The sequence below is a fragment of the Phycodurus eques genome, chromosome 16 (assembly GCF_024500275.1).
Source record: "Phycodurus eques isolate BA_2022a chromosome 16, UOR_Pequ_1.1, whole genome shotgun sequence".
Taxonomy (NCBI): domain Eukaryota; kingdom Metazoa; phylum Chordata; class Actinopteri; order Syngnathiformes; family Syngnathidae; genus Phycodurus; species Phycodurus eques.
Genome location: NC_084540.1, coordinates 13,225,421 through 13,246,537, shown reverse-complemented (window position 1 = coordinate 13,246,537; position 21,117 = coordinate 13,225,421). Strand labels below are relative to the sequence as shown.

Here is a 21,117-nt window from a genome sequence, read left to right as displayed (position 1 = left end):
TGGATTTTCAGCGTTTCTACTATCTAGTACTCTGAACTAGTAGCAGTTCTAATACTGTTTCTCGAACTCTGTAGTGTTTCCAGTTTCTAGCTAGTCTACCTTTGCTAGACAGACTTATAAGGTTTGGTTGAACATTTTGGTGTTTAAATATGCAACCTTTAATTCAATTGTGTTGTTTGGGTCTAATTTCAAGTAAACTTCAACTGGGAGTGACAAAGAAACAGCGTATCCCCCATGGTTTCATTGTATACCATAACCACATACTGTAGGCTACATGTAGAACAGTGTTGAGTTACAAACCTGTGCAGCACCACGCCTTAGCTGTCTGTCCATAGTTGCTGCCTGATTGTGGACACTCATCTCATATTCTTTTCTGCTGCCCTGTGAGGCACAGAGTTCCAATCAGGTACTTCACTATAATCACAATCCCAAACTTGCAAGACAGGGACTTTCTTATCTCTTCTTATCTTAATTTCCGACGATGCCTCTGCATGAGCCTCACTCACTGATATGTAATCTTTGTCCAGTCTAACATTATTGTCCATCTCCTGAATAATGTCTTCAGTGAACCATTGGAACTAGGAAAACGCAAAGTGAATGTGAACAATACAAAATAAATGCAATAAAATGCTCGCAATATATTTTTTCCAATTCACTCAAAAACTATGTGAAAGAGAAATGAGTGATGATGTAACTTACTACTCCCTCGAGCTCCATGGTGAGTTTCTTTTGGCTCTCAGCAATCTCAATCAGAACATCTCCTTAAAGAAAAATACAGTATATAATGAAGAAACAGTGAAAGTTACTTTTAAAAATATTTTTTCCCCCATTTATTCATGTCAACACTAGTATAACCAGGGGTCACCAACACGGTGCCCACGGGCACGAAGTAGCTCGCAAGGACCACATGAGTCGCCCACAGGCCTGTTCTAAAGGTAACTCATAAGTGCTTGGACATTGTAATTTCCTAGCAATGTTGTAGCAGTGGTCATTTGAAAATATAAACACACGCCTTCTGGCTGGGTGGCAGCAGGGGGGTGGCTCCGTGCCTCACACCACACTCCAATTGCACTTCCAGTTTCACTACCCTTGGCTTCTTCTGTTCTCGTCCTGTCCCTGTCCTCTCCCTTTCTATTCTATTTGGTTTAGTCCCTTACTCACAGGGTGTAGCAATACTGCTTAGTTAAAAACTTGGCTTGGTCGTGTTTTGCTTCATTATTTCCCCCCCCCCTTACAGCTAGTGTCTAGTGTTTCCCCCCCCTTACAGCTAGTGTCCCGTCATACTTTTTTTCTCTTTCCTATCTTATATCTCCGTCTCTCTTTCTCCCCTATCAAACCTTGTTCTGTCTGTCTGCAATTTTCAATAAATATCCATCATAACACAAATAACCACAAAGTCAGTCTATAAAACTCCCCCATGGCACAGATGAACTGCTCAAGCATAAAAAGATACACAGATCCTTCATTCTGCATGATCAAGTTGTTTAGTAGGACATGTTTTTTTTTTTTTTTTAAGTACAGTGATAGCTCTCACTTTCAAAAAGGTTAGTGAACCCTGGTATATACTATGCATAATATTCAGTAAAAGTTATAAAATTACTGTCTGAGTGAGTTAAGCTGTGTATTTGCAATTGACTTCATGTTTTTCCTACACTGGCTTCTTAAACTGTATTAAAACATAAAACATATTAGTCACATAATTCACATTAAATGTTTTTTTAAATGTTATGTACACAAGTTCCTGTTTTATTATGGCTGTGTTAAGTGAGTGAAGCACAGTCAGGTACTGTCTTTTATTTTTAAAAAAGCTGGGACAGGGTATTGTTTACCAATGTGTTACATCACCTTTTCTTTTAACAACATTCAATAAACGTTTGGGAACTGAGGACACTAATTGTTGAAGCTTTGTAGGTGGAATTCTTTATTTATGTTTAACACAACGTCCCAACTTCATTGGAATTGGGGTTCTACAAGGTACATATCCTCATGCCAGGATCTGATACCCAACCCCTGATACCCAACTCCTGGATAAATGATAAACGCACTTACGTTTTGTCATGGGCGCACACGGGTCAATGAGTGTAATTGTAAAACTGTTGTAGACGAACCCTTGAAATGCCGTAGTACAAGATCCCTCAAGGTTTAGAATCAATTGTAAACCATGACTGGTAGATAATTGGACTGCGATCTCAGCTACCTACGCACTTTTGAGACATACTAAATAAAACATATACAAATTAATTCAATAAAACACTCACATTCTGTACTGCCAGTGTAGAAATAACCTCTTGGTTTTGCCATTCACTAGTAATGGCATTAAATGTCTCCTGTGCAAGCTTTCACTTACCTATGGAATGCGAGGACATGGAGTGGCAGGCCTGCTCGCCGATCTGTGAAAGTGCAGTGAAGTAAGCCTCACTTCTTACAGCCAGAGCTGAAAAACACATATCATGTGAAATTAACTTTTCCAACAACGGCATAAGTCAGAAAGTAGGGTAAAAGGTGAAACGTAATAAAATGTTGACCTATATGTACACACATCTTGTTGAAGTCCTTTGGAAATACAGTATGTTCCCTATGAAACAATATTCCTTAAATTGCATACTGGTGTTTGTGTAGTTATTTGAACACAGCAGATATTTAGAAGACACTGTGGGAAATGAGGCAACAGCTGAAGTTCAATTTAGTATACTATAGAACAGCATCGTAGTTGTATACTTACACTTAGTTACAGTATGTATTTTCACGAGAGTACATCAATTGCTGTGATCCCTATAAAACTACTGATATTTTGAAGCATTTTGCATATATACTCTAACAAAGTCAAATCAATAACACTCATAGTGCCAAGGGATGATCCAGGGTTGTCATGGCAATGACAGATACTGTATGTCATTTAAAAGTGTTGTGAAAAGGAAAATGACATTGTTGTTTAACTGTTCTTGTGTATGCAGGTGGCTGCAGACAACCTGATATAACAGAAATTGTGAGCTTAGACTACAAACACCAACATGTATGAATCTCATGACAGCACGGAAGATGACGCAATTGCAATTACATACGTATATTCAAAGTCAAAGTTTAAATGAATGCCTTTGAAAGAAAACAATAAACAGCTACAGGGGATATAAAATGTGTACACCACTATTCAAATTCCAGGTTTTTGTGACATAAGAAATGAGACCAAGATAGATTTTCTCAAAAACATTTTTGAATGATTGTGACTTTCAACCTGTGCAACTGGAAAAAACAATATTTTAGAGAACACTGACATAATATGGTTGCACAAGTGTGCACATCCTCATAACGGCAGCTATGGGTGTGTTAAAACTAACCAAACCCATTGAACTCATGTTAAATTTTGTGCCTCAGGTTAAATGGGAGTAAGCACACACCTGCCACCATTTAATTTGCCAAATCAATTATAGTTAGCTGTTCTAGTAGGCCTGACATTTTTTGTAGTAACATATTACAGCATAAGCCATGATCCACAGAGAGCTTCCACAGTATCAGAAGGATCTCATTGTTCATAAGTCTGGAGAAGGGTACAAAAGGATTTCCAAGGCATTAACTATACTATGGAACACAGTAAAAACAGTCATCATCAAGTGGAGAAAATATGGCGCCAAAGAAACATTACCAAGAACTTGACTTTCCTCCAAAATGGATGAAAAGACAAGAAGAAAACTGGTCAGTGAAGTTGCATGCCAAGAGGCCGACACCAATATTGAAGGAGCTGCAGAATTTTCTGGCAAGTACTGGCCATTTAGTTCATTTGACAACACTCTCCTGCCTTCTTCATATTTCTGGGCTATGGGGTAGGGTGGCAAGACGGAAGCCTTATTTTACAAAGAAACAGAGTCGTTGGATTGCTGATAACTTAGTAATGTAATCACATATCCTCACACCTTGGTTACAGGCCTGCAATAGCAAACACTCTTAGCAAACATGGACTTTGGAATGAGGTTCCCTCAAAAAGATGGCTGAGGTTACAGTTTGTTTAGTTTATAGCACTAATAAATGAAGGTGTGTGTGTGTGTGTGTGTGAACGGCACACACAAAAGGAAGCAGGAAGTGAAAAGTGATTCAAATTTGATATTTTTTCCTCCCCACTCTTCATATTAGCTCTCTTTTGCCGCTGTCTTACCTTGGAAAGCTCGGATGTAGCTGTGTCCGAGTGACACAAGTTTTTGCAAGCCGGGGTTGAACTCATCCATCAAGCTCTGTTTAAGAAAAAACAAAAAAACAGAGGACAAACAAGAAACTTTGAAATCTAAATAATCATTGAGATACAAATTTGCATATTAACAGTCACATCGTCTCAGGTGTGTAAGCGAAAACGCACTTTTTTTTTTTTCAAATTTAGCTACCTTCCTTCAAAAAGTATTAGTTACTTACTGAGTAAATCCCCAAGGTTGACCGATGTAGCTGCTCACTGTTCATTGCAGACATGTTAATATCCAAACTAGTGTAACTGTCAATGAAACCCTCGGAGAGCATCCAGGTCTTAACTCATCCAGGCCACAGAGTTGAGCATCTTGGACTGAACAAGCGCAGGAGGCTGCTCAGGTTGTTGTTAATAGACTCAGCTGTGACTTGAATACCGTGCAGTAAATAATTAAACACGGCCCCGCCATAAAACACAACGGGATATCCTGTAAACCATGACTTAGTGTTTGCCGTAATGTCTGTTTAATTCAACACTAGATGTGTGTATTCATTTATCATATACAAAACATGCTCTGTGTGGTAACATTTAAATTATTTGCAAAGCAGAAAAAATTGTTCTGAAATACTGTGTGTGTCTTTATGTTTCACCCACCCACAACTAAACAGAGATAGTTGCAATAAGTACTGCTATGAACTCTTAATTTGCTGGAAAGTCACAAGAAAAAAATATTAGGTTAGGTAGATTTGTTACAATGGAAAAACTTTAACATTGTATTATCGCTAATATCCCATGTTAAATATTGCTAAAACAAATGGAAAAACACCTTGTCCTTGTTTAATATAATACTGATAACAGTAAGCTGATCACATATTTTGAAGAGCAGTATAGCGCAAAATAGTAAAATTCATGCAACTGTAAATTCATTAGATAAACATAACATGCTAACCACTTTATCACTATGCTATTGACAATTTATTGTTTTATTAATCTAGCTTCAGAAGACAATTTACTACAGAAGCTGCTTTAAGAGGAGTGCATTTTGGTTCAGCTACAAAATAAATAAATGCATATAATTATAAAGTATAAATGTGTTCTAGACGGCTTTTAAATAAAATGAGAAAAGATTCTTGTCTAAGAGTTGGAAAGAGTGGTTAAGCTGTCTTGAAGATTTCATTTAAAATGTAGCCTCTACCCATATCATGACACTGCAAAGACAAGCCACAGCTCTGATGACTCATTATAATATATCTGCATCACCGCAACATTGTGCTGATGAGTATTGATGCGACCAAGTCAAGAGAGGAAATGAGGAAGGAAAAATGTGGAAGCTTTGATTACCAAATTCATTATTTATTGTTTTATAAATTACAGGCCATGGCAGTCAGACTCTGATGCCAGTATTGGTTTGTACACTAGGTGGCATTAAAAACTAACTGGATACATGACAAGAATTTTAAGCAGCATTATAATAAAATCCTCCCTAAAATACGTACACTTCACTGTATTTTTAAATGACATGATTAAAATAAATAAAAATAAATAAATACATAAACATCATATAGAGTTGCGGCACATTGTCCAGCTGTCCAAATCATAAAACATCATAATGTAGAAGAAATCAATCAACAAAGCATGAGAGGTTGTTTATCTAAGAGAAACAGTAATCTCATTCCCAAGTAGATAAACAAAAGCGTTGTGGGGAATCACACAAGTTGAAGACAAAAATTGTGATAATCCAAGCCACAATTGTAAATGCTGACTTGGATGATCAACTGAGTCGTGAATTACCAACCAAAGAGTCTTCACTGGCTTTTTACATCAATTAGAAATGGATGTACAGTGTATAATGATTATTCACTTCATACAAAGGCCTAGAATACTGCACTTCTACAAGGTTAGTCTTTACAATGCAAAGCTTAGTGGAATTGAAAAGTTTTAAACTAATAACTACAATAGGAGGCATATTAAAAGTATTCATTTAAATATCCATTCATCCATCCATTTTCTGAACCGCTTCTCCTCACTAGAGTCGCGGGCGTGTTGGAGCCTATCCCAGCTGTCATCGGGCAGGAGGCGGGGTACACCCTGAACAGGTTGCCAGCCAATCGCAGGGCACATACAAACAAACAACCAGTCGCACTCACATGCACACCTACGGGCAATTTAGAGTCTCCAATTAATGCATGTTTTTGGGATGTGGGAGGAAACCGGAGTGCCCGGAGAAAACCCACGCAGGCACGGGGAGAACATGCAAACTCCACACAGGCGGGGCCGGGGATTGAACCCAGGTCCTCAGAACTGTGAGGCTGACGCTCTAACCAGTCGGACACCGTGCCGCCTCCTTTAAATATGCCACCATGAATTCTGTCTAGAGCAAGACCAGTGCAGTGGGTGTTAAGATAATGTCATTAATCGTTACTCGTCATTTCAATATCCCATCCAAAATACATTAGAAGAATAGTTTGTACATGTAAATGTCAGGCTGTAGTCTTCCATCTCCAATAGAGTACTTGCAGTATAAGTCATCCCTGTTACTATTTTAGTGTTCCTGCGATAGGGCAAGCTATTTTCTGCTGCAGACATCTTCCCCTATACTCCATCTTATAATAGGACTCTGTGCACGCACCTTGGAGAAGTCTTTGCTGGAATCCCCTCTGAAAATTAACATCACATTGTAATGTCATTTACACAAAAGCAATTCAATTTCTTGTTATATTGTTATGTCTAGTAAACACATTCTGGCTCTCATGAAAACACGACACAGTATTGGAACTTTTTCTAATGTGGTCACATAGATTAACATGTATTAGGACGTGTGTGTGTGATTTAATGACACCCACTAATAGCACCAAGTCTGAATCGTGCAACACGCAGACCCACTCGTCACCACCAGGGTCATCATTCCATCATCTCTGTTGCTGTGGAGCTGCTTCACTAGGAACCTTGAGGTTGATTTATAGCCATGCACATTTCCCCACACAGTATATACGCCTCTAATGTGTTGCTGAGCTACAAATGATTAGACAGCGGGTGAGGGGATATGACAGCTATAACTAAGAAAGCTGTGTGCTGGAAAACCCTTTGCTGCAATGAAGCAAAAGAACCCCCCTGCATAAACCCAGAGGAATGAGTGGTTCAGAATGCAGCCTGCCCTATGCAGGTTGGATTCCCCCTACCAGCAAGGGGATATGCATCCCATATGCATTCAGGGCTGACGTGACCTACAGCAAGACTTCCAATGAGTCAAACATTGTATTATCAAGTGGTTTCATTCGGCCTATTCTATTCTTAAATACCCTTAAATAATTTGGTGTATCAATCACCATTTTCTCAACATTTCCAACATGTTGGCCATAACCAAGCTTGCCAATTCTTCACATTTGACAGCTGAGGTGGGCAAATTACTCCTCCAAAACATTTGGCCAATTGCAGTGTAGATTTTTTTGATTGACATCAAGATGTGACCAATCACAGCAAAATGAGGAAAGAGCTGTCCTATGGGGATGTTAGCGTGGCCAACTACCGGCTCGCACTCGTTGTAGTTGTCATGAGTGAAAAAGGTAAGAATTAACCCCCCCCCCCCCCCACTTTACAGCGCAATAACATCAGAGTATCTATATTCTTGTGATTTATTGGGGTCAATACTTGGCATTTTGGCGCATATCGGCAGCGGACTAATTTTTGTTTCACAAAAGTAAAACTTTGTTACATTTATTTTGTCTTATTTTACACAAAAAATACTATTTACTGTCAAAATAGTGAATTTAAATAACTATATATGCTAATAGGCTATGAATATATAAATATCGCATCTCCTGGGGGCTTAGCCCCCCCCCCTCGTCCATAAAACCTAGTGATGCCCCTGGTTTAAGCAATGGAGACTTTGAACGACTTGGCGAGGGTGAAGTGCCTCACACAGATGGCACTGAGTTCCATTCTAAAAATGCGTTCTGCATTTGATACAGAGCAGCGTCAATGCTGGTTCTTTTCATCAACTTGTGGGGTAAAAGAAATGTGCTTCACAAATTCTGCCTAGCAACAAGTGGCATGAGCCTCAGGAGAGTCATAACAATAACTCTCGTGTCCATGCTAAAAAGTTATTCAAATTTTAAAATAGCAATGGGTAATCCTTCATGAGTTATGTTGCCTGTGTGATTTAGAGATAAAAAATTCAATAAAAATAATAATCTGGATAGACAGGAAAGTTGTCCTATTTGTGTTTCACCGGCGAAATTTGCGCATATGAACATAAAAGAGTGTCGTACGTTGAAATGTCTCACGTCACTTTGCCTTGTTATTACCAGACTGCATTTTGTCGGAACAGTGAGGACATGGGCGTTGTTAAATGCACGGAGGAGGTGTAACAGTAACACACCATGCTCAGATGCTTTCTGTCGACTCCATGATAACTCCATTGAGGCGCTCTCATGTCCGCATGCATCACCTGCGTTAGTACAGGAAAGTAAACGGGGTTCTTTTTCGGTCGCTCGATCTCTAAAGTCGCATGATTTTGCTGGATTCAAGTTTTTACTTTTTCTTCAATGGAGTGTTATGATTAGATTTTTTTGACTATCGATCGTCTCCACCGCCACCCTGAAGTTCATTGTTATCATCTTGGCCGCCGGCATGGTGGCCTTCATCGGCGCCGTGATCTGCATCATCGCGGCCGTCCACACCGGAACCACCAAGGCGGCACGGCAGCAACCGGCAGCCGACAACCGCTCGCTGTACGTGGCTGGCGCGACGCAGCCCCCCGCTACCAGAGGCTCGGCTGCCAGGGCTGGAACCCTGGGTGCTCTCCACGGTTCTGAAGTGCCCGAATCCGAGGCACCGACCTTTCACATCGGACTCGGCGGTCTGGACGGGGTCACTGGACTGACTGGGCACCACCCAGCTGTCAGTCGACTCATATGCACCCCAATTCCCGCAGGGGAGTGCAACCCGCAAAACTTTCAGCAACAAGCGGACGACCCATTGCTATACGCGGGAGAGGACTGGGGGTACCTCCGCACCACCGCGGATGAGCTCCGGCAGACCGTCCTGCAACAGAAGGCGCAAATACAAACGGACCAGCGGACAATCAGGGAACTGACAGGAAAACTATCCGAGTGCGAGAAGGGGGTGATGAGTCGGGGTGGCGTCGCCGACAGAGGCAGGGGAGCTGTGGGCATATGGGGAGGCAAAAGCCCGGCAGAGGGGGCGCACCCGGAGCGGGTCATGGTGCGGGACAGCCCTGCGTATGCACCTGACCACGTGCTCACGGTACGGGCTGTGGATGAGCTCGAGCAGGCCATCAGTCAACTCAAAGACCGCATCGAGAGACTGGAGGTATGTGCAGAAACAAATCACCCCCTCCACACAGCTACACTGCAGAGGCGTAATGAATCCCATAGTTCTTGTCCTGGAGCGCTTGCATGGCATAATTTTGAAGGCAGAGGAGGGATTATTTTATTATAACTGTTGAGAACGGCAATTGCTTGAGAATTGATATTTGATGATGTCAAAATGCTCATCAGGGATCATTCCAAAGCCTGGATTTGTCTCGTGGTGTTGGTAGAGTGATTTAAAAAGCAGACAAGTGAGCCTTTGTGCACATTCGCAGCATTTGTTTTTTGTAAAGACCAAGAATCAAGTCATTCATTAGAAATAAAGACATCTCAAAGCACAACTACATTTTAAAGAAAAATAAGCATGACCCTCCATCCCATTTCATGGGAATCATGATGGACGAAAAGGCTGTCATAGGTATTTAGTGATATGTGTAATCACAGGAGGCTAATCTTTCCTAATGTTCTTTTTTTTTTTTTTTTTTACAGCAATGGACTGTTTGGCAACAGTGTTTCTGTAAACTACTATGCCAAGAAAGCAGATTGCAGTTTAATTTTGAAAAAAAGAGGGATGGAAAGCCTGGGAGGAAAAAATGGGGGGAAGTGAGGCGGATGGAGAGGAGGGATGATGATGATAAAGTGGTAGAAGAGGAAAAAAGACAACGCCACCATCAGCGAGAGGAAAAGGAGGAGGGGGTAGAGTACAGGCAGCGTAACATGAAACGGACTCTCATTTGACCAGATTCTGAAGATGTATAGCCCCGTTTTTGGCAAAAGTAATATCATACATAATGTAAGAGTTTCCTTTTTGTAGGGTACAGACCTCTCATTCAATTCAATGCCTGCACACTCTTTGTGGTTTTTAGCAGATTGTGCATTCAGCCACCTTATCATTTTATGTTGAGTTAACCCAGTGCTTCTCAATTATTTTCTGTCTTCCCCCCCGCCCCCCACCATATATATAATGGTATAATTTGTCGATAAAAGTGTTATAAGTAAACCTCTGCATAACACTGCATTCTTATTAACATTAAAGAAAACAATAAATATAAATCAATTTACAACAAAGAATAGCTTTTAAACTAAACTTTTTTTTGTCATTGGACAGAGGGATAGTTTTTATTTTGCAGCACGTGTGTCATTCAGCATGACAGACCATGTCTCATGCTGAAGACAGTATCAGCTGTGCTGCTATGGTGTTTTTATTTTTATTTATTATTATTATTTTTTTTGCACTGAGCTATTTGGTACACCACCTAAATGACAGTAACTGTGCTCGCTTGTTTAATGAAGTAGCATTCACAAAGCGCAATGATTAATGGCAATATTTCGCACATTTTCGCAGAAGGAAATTGAGCGGATTATCACCGTGACTGGGGTGTAATATATTTAAGTGACACCTTAATTTTGTTTGGCTTCATGCTGTCCGCTGCCAACATTTTTAGACACAGTAAAGTCTTTCCTCATCTCCCACCGTAGTCACATTGAAGTCAAGCGCTACATACGCTTCGTCATATTTCCTCGTCTTAGCTTTCGGGAGACCTTTGTTTGTCTCATTAGCTCCATCTCCCTTTGTTTTTTTTTTTTTTGTTGTTTTTTTAAATCACTGTTAAATATTTTTCTATGGTGTCTCTTGAGGGCTTGTTCACTGCACTTCATATCTTCTGCTCTGTGCTGTGTGTGCGCATGCTCAGTGCACAAAAAAAAAAAAAAAAAAAAAAAAACCTACACCATAGAGATCATGCTTCCTGCGCACACTCTAACAATGAGAGCACTACTGCCACCTACTGCAGTGGACGTGCAATTCCCCTTTTACAGCAAAAAAAAAATAAAAATAAAAAAAAAAAAAAGCATGTTAGTATTAATACTAACCACAGACGCACCCACCTTGGCATAGGAGCGCAACCCCCCCCCCCACACACACACACACAATTTGAGACAGGACTGAGTTGACTTAAAATGGTCTTTATGTCCAGTTTATTTTTTTTTTTTTTTTTTTTTTTTTTTTTAAATAAATGGTGCTGCAGCATCATATTGTATAATGCTGCGTTATTTTCTTAAGGAGCCATCACCTGAATGTTTCTCCCAACAGCCCAGTCACGTTTCCAACAGTAGGTGCTGGAGCACCTACTGTCAGCCCTTGTTTTTCAGGACAGTTTCTCCTGCTGAGTGCAGATTCAGAGAGCAAATTTAAAAAAAACAAGGAACTGTTTAAAATTATGTTTAGTATGCACAAGATTTTTGGGGCATGAAAGCTTGTCATTTATGAAAATGCAGATCTGCAATGATGTGAGCTCCACACGAGCTCCTTAAAGCATTTAGTGCTTGCACATTCATGCATTTGCGCATCAGATGAGAAGCTGCAACTATTATGATTTCTTCTCCCTCTAGAAAACTTCGTGTGTAAACAAATACCTGCCTCAAACTCAACCCCAGGCTCAGTGATAAAAAGGAAATATTTGAGGAGAGATTTCTAAGCATCCAAAGACCCATCTGATGTTGTGTGATAGGAGCATGCCTCACTGAAATATTCATGATGCAGGTTTTGAACACAAGTAGCAGCTTCAACCAATGTCCATCCAGCCACCCAGTTTCTATGCTGCTTATTGACGTTAGGGTCACATATGAGCTGAGCCTATCCCAGCGAACTTTGGGCAAGAGGCGGGGTCCACCCCAGACTGGTTACCAGCTAATTAGAGCCAAACAACCACTTTTCAATTAACCCGACATACAGTACATGTTTTCAGAATATTGAATTAACCCAAAGTAACTGGAGAAAACCCACACAAGCAGAAGATGCAAACTCCACAACAGGAAGGCCAGAGCCCGGATTCGAACCCACAACCTCAGAACCATGAGGCACGTGTGAACAACTTGTTCACTGTTCCGCCTCACCCAGTGTCAAATCAGTTTAATTTAGGTTTAACTTAAGCTAATACAACTAATAATGAAGGTTTGACACAAGTATCAATTAAAGGTTTTGTTTCTTTTTGTTATAGATAATACTCTTTAAGTCTGGGGATATAATATACAGGAAATTATGGCGAAACTGAAGGAAGGTGAGAGAATGGCATTATGAGAAGCTGCAGAGCAAGCTGGTCACCTAACGACCGAAAGTTACAACCACTGTTTAACTGCTTTTGCTGCAAAATCTATAAGTAATATTTTGTCAAACTACTCTGTGAATTGTACATCATCCGAAACAACAGCGTGGTGTGTTCTCTGACATCAATTCCATTGTTATTGCTTCTTACATAATGGCTGTCCTTTGGGGAACTGATCAATTCTTCTATAGCTCGACCTTAATTTGTATTACATTATGCAACACATGTAAGCATAGTGTACACAGTTTTGGATATCTCAAATCACGTTGTTCTTGTGCTTTCGGTATACAAAGCAAGCTCGATAGATCTCGTTCCCAGACGAAAAAGGGTTCAACTTGCAGAGTCAAGACATTGCTTCCCTTGATGTAAAGGTGCTTTCAATTAGTGGGCAAAATTTTACGTTAATGAGTTAAATACTTTGTCTTCTAAAGTAGATAATATGATCTTAAACCTACACACGTGGTCAGACACGTGTCACGTGTGCTTTAAACCACATTGTATCGAACAAATCGAGGCTCAGGCCGTTCTGTGGGGAATTTGTACACTCTTCCCATGCTTGCATGGGTTTTCTCCGAGTACCAAGTCATACTCTCACATTCCAAAAACATGCATGTTAGGTTAATTAGAGACTCTGAACAACCCATAGGTGTGATGGCTGATGCTCCTTGATTGGTGGGCGACCAGTCCAGGGCATCCCCTCCTGTTCCCTTGTCAGCTGGGATAGATTCCATGTCACTCATGACCCTGAACAGAACAAGCAGTAGAAATTAGATGCTGGGTGGTTACTTGTGAGATTCTGTATATTCTGCAATTAAATGTTCCCATTTGTGTTATTTTTTTTCTCAAATCAATGTGCTTAGTATTCATAGGCTAACAATGCAAGCACTTTTAATGACAATCCATTTCAGCATTAATACTAACCACATTTGCACCAGGGAGAAGAATCTTTAAGCTTTCCTTTCTCAAAAGATGTGAAGAGTATCTGAAAAATAATTTGTACCATACCAATTTTTGGAACCCTGTTATTGGGGCACCAAGAGCATTGGTAGTGTACCTAAAGGGTGGAACTGTCACTTTGCTGGGCGATGAGTACAGAATGGAATGAGAGGAACATAAAATGCATAAAAAACATCTACTGTAATTAACAATCATGTCATGAAGAAAGTCCACAAGAAACCTCCTGTTTTTTATTTTTCATTATTTCGACTACCTGGTCCAATTTGGTTCAGTATAGTACATCGTGTTTTTGACATTTCAATTATAAAGGCGTCCTAATATAGCCTAGGCATACAGTACGTAACCATTTTTAGGAACCTTTCATCGGGTCATCAGTTGCATAATACCCTATATTCTCGCCCTCCTGCTTGCACAACCTGATGTAGACACCCAAAACTGATCATAGTTTACTGAGCCCAACTGTGGCAAACCAAAATGAACTGCACTGCTTGGTGGAAACGTGGCTCGTTTCACGGCTATTTTTCTATTTCACGTCATTGCGGAATTATATGGCAAATCACATTATGTCACATTATATGAAGTCATGGTAGCTATTAACGAAAACCTGTCTACACATTTCACTGTGAAAATGCGAGCAAGACTAAGGCTTATCGTTAAAAAATGCGCGTTTATCGTCCTCCTCTGCAGGCAGACATCAATTTATTTCCCCACAACCAGACGGACCTAAACACTTCAGCAGTGGTGGAGGACGGCAGCAAATCTGGTGGCCCAGAAAGTTTAGTTGGGCACAAAGCTGGTGCAGAAAGACCCTGGAGGATGGAGGACTTGGAAGGGGCGCTTGAAAGGAAGGTGGAGCTGTTGGAGAAAGAGAGAAAAGCCTTGAGGCTGGAAACAGAAAGACACAGACAGGAAATGGACCAGGGAATCAACAAGCTCCACCAGCGACTCTCAGGGCTGGAGGAAGGTAAATATTAATAGATGGGGTAGATAGAAAGCACTCATTACAGAATGTGTTAGGTTGCATGTGTATGTCAAATTAAATTATAGTGTTAGCTTAAGCAAGCCATTAAGATTCTTTGCAGTAAATACCTTGTCATGTTAAAAAGAACAGAAGGATTATCAAATGCAAGCTTAGAAAACCAGTACAGATGTTTGGTATGAAAAAAAATGGGGAAAAAAAAGCAAGAAAATTTTACCACTTTAGCAGACACTGTCTTTGAGATCTCTGATCATTATCTACTGAATCTGTAACTTCCTATCCAGTATGTTGTTTATTTTCTTTTTCTTGCCTATTTTAGCTCATTCCTTTCCAGAGGGCTACAGACTGTCTTTCCCGTCCCGTACAAACTACATGTACGCTACGGTGAAACAGTCCATCCCGAAGTTACGGGCCTTCACCTTCTGCCTGTGGCTTCGGCCCACAGAAGGAGGCATCGGAACACCCATCTCCTATGCTGTTCCTGAGCAACCCAATGAATTAGTGCTGCTCCAAGGCCTGCATACGCCCACTGAGCTGCTTATCAATGACAAGGTACTCAATCAACCAAGAGGCATCATTTTGTTTTTCTATAAAACTGGTAACCTGTTCAGATGCCAGGTTTTTGTGATATACAAAAAAAACAAAAAAGACCAACACAAATAATTTCAAAACATTTTCCATCATTAATGTGACTGATAACCTGTACAACTCAAGTGGGAAAGAAATTGATTCTTTTCGAGAGGAGAATTAAAAATACTGAGATAAATTGAGGTGTGTTGCATAGGTACACACACCCTCATAACTGGGAAGTTGCTGTGTTCAGAATTAACCAATTACATTCAAACTCATGTTAAATGGGAGTCAGCACACACCTGCCCCCATTTAAAAAGCGTCTGATTAACCCAAAATAAATTTCAGTGGATCAAGGAGGCTTTTTTTTGTTTTGTTATTTGCTGCCGAGTAGAAGCCTGAAGATTTTCTGCTAACGCTGACTGGTATTTGGAACTGTTCATAATTCCCTCCAACTTGCTGAAGTCCCAAAGCATGATGCTGCCACGATCATGCTTCACTTTAGGTACCGTGTTCTTTTGGTGACGAACAGTGTTGTGCTTGCGCCTTTTTGAATTATGGCCAAAACGTTAAACCTTTGTTGTAGAATTAAAACAGAAATACACTTGAAATCTCCCAAAAACACACATGGGAAAATGTGTGTGTTATTGGCCGATGAAACCAAGGTCAACATTTTTGGCCATAATACCAAAAAGTATGTTTGGCGCAAACACAACACTGCTCATCACCAAAAGAACACTACACATCAGCAAAAGAACACTCTACCATACCTATATTGAAGCATGGTGGTGGTAGCACCATGCTTTGGGGCTAATTTTCTTCAGCTGGAACTATGGCCTTAGGCAAGGTGGAGGAAATTATGAAGAGTTCCAAATATGAGTCAGTGTAAGCTGAAAAACTTCAGGCTTCTGTTAGAAAGCAATAACACAAAAAAAAACAAAAAAAAAACGAATCTTACGAGAACTGTGTGTGCTGACTACCATTTATCATGAGTTTGAATGTGACCGGTTAATTCGTAACACAACCACCGCCCCCAATACAAAGGGGTGTGCACACTATCAATTCAAGCTAGAATATCCACAATAAAATTGCACAGGCATGGTGGAAGACTGGTTAGCACAGCTGCCTCACAGTTCTGAAGACACGGGTTCAAATCCGGCCACGCCTGTGTGGAGTTTGCATGTTCTCCCCGTGCCTGCCTGGGTTTTCTCCAGGTACTCTGGTTTCCTCCCACATCCCAAAAACATCCATAGTAGGTTAATGAAAAACTCTAAATTGCCCATAGGTGTGAATGTGAGTGCGAATGGTTGTTTGTGTATTTGTGCCCTGTGATTGGCTTGCAACCAGTTCAGGGTATACCCTGCCTCTCACCCTAAGTAAGCTGGGATAGGCTCCATCATCCCCACGACCCTAGCAATAAGCAGTACGGAAAATGAATGAAATAATTGTACACATATGGACTTCATTTGAAAATAAACTATGGAAATCTGCAAAATATTTGCATATAGTGTAAATAGAATTACCATATCCAATTAAATGGTTTTTCTAACAAACAAATCTGGCAGACAAGCGCAATAACAATATTGTAAATTTAGGTATTCACTTGTCTGCCTTGCAGGGATATGGAGTGCAACAGTGTCATTAGATAGATTTTAACGAAGCAATTATCCTAAAATATGCCCGGAGGAAAGGTGTGGCATTAAAACAGTACAAACTAAGTACAAATATATATTCAAAATCTGCTTCTACTTTTTTATTGCTAGGTGGCACGATTACCTCTGAATATTTCTAGAGGCAACTGGCAGCACATCTGTGTGAGCTGGAATCAGAAAGGAGGAGAGTGGCAGGCCTACCAAGGGGGAAAGCTGAGGGGAGAAGGCCATGGACTGGCAGCTGGTCATGACGTTAGACCCGGGGGTGTGTTAATCCTGGGTCAAGAGCAGGTAAACACATTGAGACGCTGACTGACTGAATAGCTTCTAAGATCTAAAGAGACAGGTGGGCTGCAACCTTACCATTGGCATATTCAATAAGGTGCGTTTATAGAAGGAGTCTGAGTTCATGAGTGTTTAGGTCCACAGCAAGAGTAAATGTGTTTTTGGGTCAGCAACCCTGTGAAATGTGCATCTAAAAGCGCTTGTTTTGCACCCTAGGATTCCCTGGGAGGAGGCTTTGATTCAACTCAAGCTTTAGTTGGGGAGTTGTCCCAGATGGGTCTTTGGAACCGAGTCCTCTCTGCTGACCAGGTGGCCAGCTTGGCTCGTTGTAGAATGCTGACCCAGGACAGCGTGGCTCCTTGGATTGAGCGTGGAGTGGAGGTTTATGGTGGAGCCACCAAGTACCCCGGGGAGCCTTGTAGTAAACACAGCCGGATCTCTAAGTGACAGATGGAGCATTTGAGGAAAAGGATGGTGTCAGGGAGAGGGAAAGTTTCAGCTTTTTTAAACAAAAAGTTAGCATTCCATCTGGTTCATATTGGTACTAGAAATGGTTTTAAACAATTCTCTGTGGGACTGACCTGATGAATGTTTGAAAAAGCAATTAGGCTTTGCAGTTTCACTATATGGCCAAAAGATTAGGACACATACAGGAAGTGAAAATGGAAGAAAATACACGGTTGTTCTCCACTTTGCAAATAATCTGGGAAGACTTCAAGTTTCTGGTGTGTCTTTAAGGATATTGTTATAAACGTAAGACCAAAATACAACCTTAATGACCAGATTGAAAGAAAGATTAATGAAAGATTGTCCCAATTGTCTCAATAAGAGGAAGGATAAAGATTTCAGGTGAGTTTATAAGAGTCTGAGCTCTTGAGCTTCACAAAGTGCAATCACCAAGTGCAGTCTGTTTCGGAGAACTGCACCATACAAGATGTGAGTTGTCATATGAGATATTTGGAAAAATAAACATTTTATTTCATGTAGAGTAAGCTGATGCAAACCAGCAATCTAAATGCAACTTGTAATATTTTAGTATTAATTAACGACAGAGCCGTTTACGTCGTGATTTGAGAACGAAGAGATATTGTTAGTCAAGGTGAGATGATGCAAAATGTTACAAAGATGGGTAGGACTATCAAGAAGCTGATGGCAGCAAGGTGATGAAAGACAAGGAAAATAAAACATTTATCTCGTAGACTGTGTAATATGGAACATTCCGACCTGCATGTTATATTCATACCTGTAATGTCTTGCCTGTGCAATGTGTCCATTTTGAGCTTCACAAATAAGGACAGTGCCTAATAATGCTACTCTTTCTTTACAGTATGACCAGCACACAAATATTTCTTCTGTCCTAACCCTAAAAAAAGAAACATGTCAATGTGCACACTGATCATAGATGTATTTGAATATTTCCATTTGTTGAACCAAAACATATATACAATTTATCAATGGCTGAGTGTCAATAATTAATTTTCAGTAAATTTATATTACCTTTGTGAAAATCAAGTTACTTCCCTGACAATTGAGAATTCTCTTTAAAATTTTGTCCGTGTGTATAGACCGCTAACAATCACTAACCAAAATATTGAGTAACATTGCAGACACAGCCTAACATTCTGACTACTGCACTGAAAAGAAAAAAAATAAAGAAAAAAACTAAACATAAAAAAAAAAAAAAAAAAAAAAAAAAAAGTCATTTGAAGTTACTTAGTTTGAACATGTACATCAGTTGCATATGATTAAAATGACTTTTTATTTAGGAGAAGAGGGGTAAATTGTTATTTTAACACATTTTAATCGTGCAACTGATGTACATGTTAAAATTAAGTAAATTCAAAGGACTCTTTTTTTTCAGTGTGGGTTAGTTTGCTATGTAGCATACTTACTTTAACATTATGCTGATAATTCTAATATTAATCGAATGTGTAAAAGTGTGAGGGTCAAATACAGAACATTACAAGCAACAATTAGATTAAACTGTATTTACAGTCAAAATGAATTTGGATTTAGGCGATTGGAGACCGAAGAAAAGTATGTTAAATAGACAAATACATTTCAGCATTCCACTAGCATCCAGTTGCTGCCCAATGAAAATCATGTACTGCTTATCCAAATTCTGTGTTTTTCGATTCCATTCCAACTGTGACAACTTAGTAATGTGGCGGGATAGAACTGTCATCTTCCTACATTCCATGCATGGGGCCTTGTTAAGGTTTATGTCACCTCTGGTTGAATCCAAAATATTGTCCAAAAACATACCCAAAAAAAAAAATCTAACTCAAGTTTTGGGAGAAATGACGGAGTGACAGTATAAATACTTGCTGTCAACTACAGATAAAAATATTATAAGTATTTCCCACACCTGTGTTAAAACATGTTATGTATCATTCTGATGCAAAATTAAAACTGTATTTTGTTCATGTTCAAGTGATTTGTCCCTGCAGAACGTTTATGCGATACAAAATTTGAGAAGAGAAATATACATCAAATCATCTTGTGCCTAATATTGTCTATATGGATGTGTTCCAGTGTGCAATGTTGACAAGAATGATGTTTTTGTGGTTAATGTACTGCGCTGTATGTCACGGCTTTTTGGGAAATTTTAATAGTGTTATGGCATTAAACTGTCCAAGATTGATGGTACTGAAAAATAAACCTGTTATGTCTTTTAGGGATGTTTTTTGTTTGCATTTATACAATTGTATGTCTAATCTGTTACATACTGTACATAAATACTGAGTATCTGTCTTGTTGTACTGTGATGTTTATTGTCATTTATTACAATTAAAGTCCTTTTCACGGGTTGAAACTGAGTCTCTTACATTTCTGATATAACAACAAACTGACTTTGAAAAATAAGTCTATAAATAAATAGTAAAAGAGTGAAAAATAGTGACAGGGACTCACAAAAGTGCACTTGCAGTGCAGCGAAAATAAAACCTCTTGTAACAATACTGGTTTAAATGCTTTGTCTAGTAAAGAAAGATTTCCTTTGCTGTCCACACTCGTTATTTTTCCTAAATTATTAGTTTTGCAGAAGGTAGAAGAGATCAAAGTGAGTGGAACGTTGTGAAGTCACCTATATACAGTACAAATGTGTTCACACCAGAGCTGACTAACGGACAGTGTATAGTTCTCCAATTCTGTTGACATTTTGAAAAATGGTCCTTTACATCAGCAATCTTATTCATTGTGCCACTGAAATGAGAAAAATCATTGCAAACTATAACGTGACTTTTAAAAGACAAATGACGGATTGGATAATTTTGTTTTATGAAATGAGGGTTACTCATTCCAAGGTACTTAAATTTTAGAATGCGTGGTACGCTTATTTGGTCAAATAAATCGTTTATTTGTGGGCCTTACTGCATTATTTTAAAATACCCTATGTAAAGTGATCACAAACCAAACAATGGATCAATTTTGATAATGTTGTCTAATAGGTATAAACTCGTTGAGACTAACGTGGAGACTTAAAAAAAGGACGGAGTCTGACAGATAGGAATATACAGTATGAACCTTTACACGAAATATGTCACTGTTCTGTTTTGAAGTTTTTCCATTATGATTTTTTTTAATGTAATTTAAGATATCTTATTATTTTTACAACAGATAACATGCAGCTACTACAAATTTGTCGCAGCAGATTATCATGAGCAGAACTTTATGCAGTAAAACATCAAAATGTCTTATGGAAGCTGCTAAAATGGAAGGCAATAACATAACCTTAACCTTGTACCGAGCACTGATGGAGGATTGACGTATCAGAGTAGAATGACTCCTGAGGAAAGTGCTTGTGGACGGAGTCATCCTGGCTGAATTATGATGAATCCAACTTGTGTGTGGGTATTAGATGACACAGTTGTAGTTATTAGTACTGGACCATAATAACAACATAGAACAAATGAGGTTGTACAAGTGGCAGCTACTTGTATCTTAGCTTAGTTGAGCACAAATCTTGTCACTGTATTGCTACAGCTTGTACTAAATGAAAGTCATTTGCTAGCCCATTTGTGGTACTGACCACACCAAGTATCAAAGAACTGGCTTGCTCACAAACTGCTAA

General features: G+C 39.6%; 2 protein-coding genes across 2 annotated transcripts in view; one reads left to right on the top strand and one right to left on the bottom strand.

The window, feature by feature from the left end:
• The window catches only part of baiap2l2a (BAR/IMD domain containing adaptor protein 2 like 2a), a 51,809-nt gene that overhangs the window by 7,940 nt on the left and 22,752 nt on the right, over positions 1-21,117 (bottom strand). Inside the window, exons 4-8 of the mRNA XM_061700951.1 lie at positions 4,148-4,223; positions 2,348-2,434; positions 700-761; positions 507-578; positions 301-381 (exon numbers count right to left, since the gene is read on the bottom strand). Of these exons, the coding sequence (XP_061556935.1) occupies positions 301-381; positions 507-578; positions 700-761; positions 2,348-2,434; positions 4,148-4,217 (372 nt within the window). The 5' untranslated portion in view covers positions 4,218-4,223. The remainder of the gene's footprint in view (positions 1-300; positions 382-506; positions 579-699; positions 762-2,347; positions 2,435-4,147; positions 4,224-21,117) is intronic.
• On the top strand, positions 8,571-19,840 carry cbx6b (chromobox homolog 6b). The gene is made up of 5 exons (XM_061701556.1): positions 8,571-9,499; positions 14,247-14,523; positions 14,858-15,090; positions 16,872-17,051; positions 17,262-19,840. Exons 1-5 carry the CDS (start codon positions 8,798-8,800, stop codon positions 17,490-17,492), a joined length of 1,623 nt encoding a protein of 540 aa, XP_061557540.1. The 5' UTR covers positions 8,571-8,797; the 3' UTR covers positions 17,493-19,840.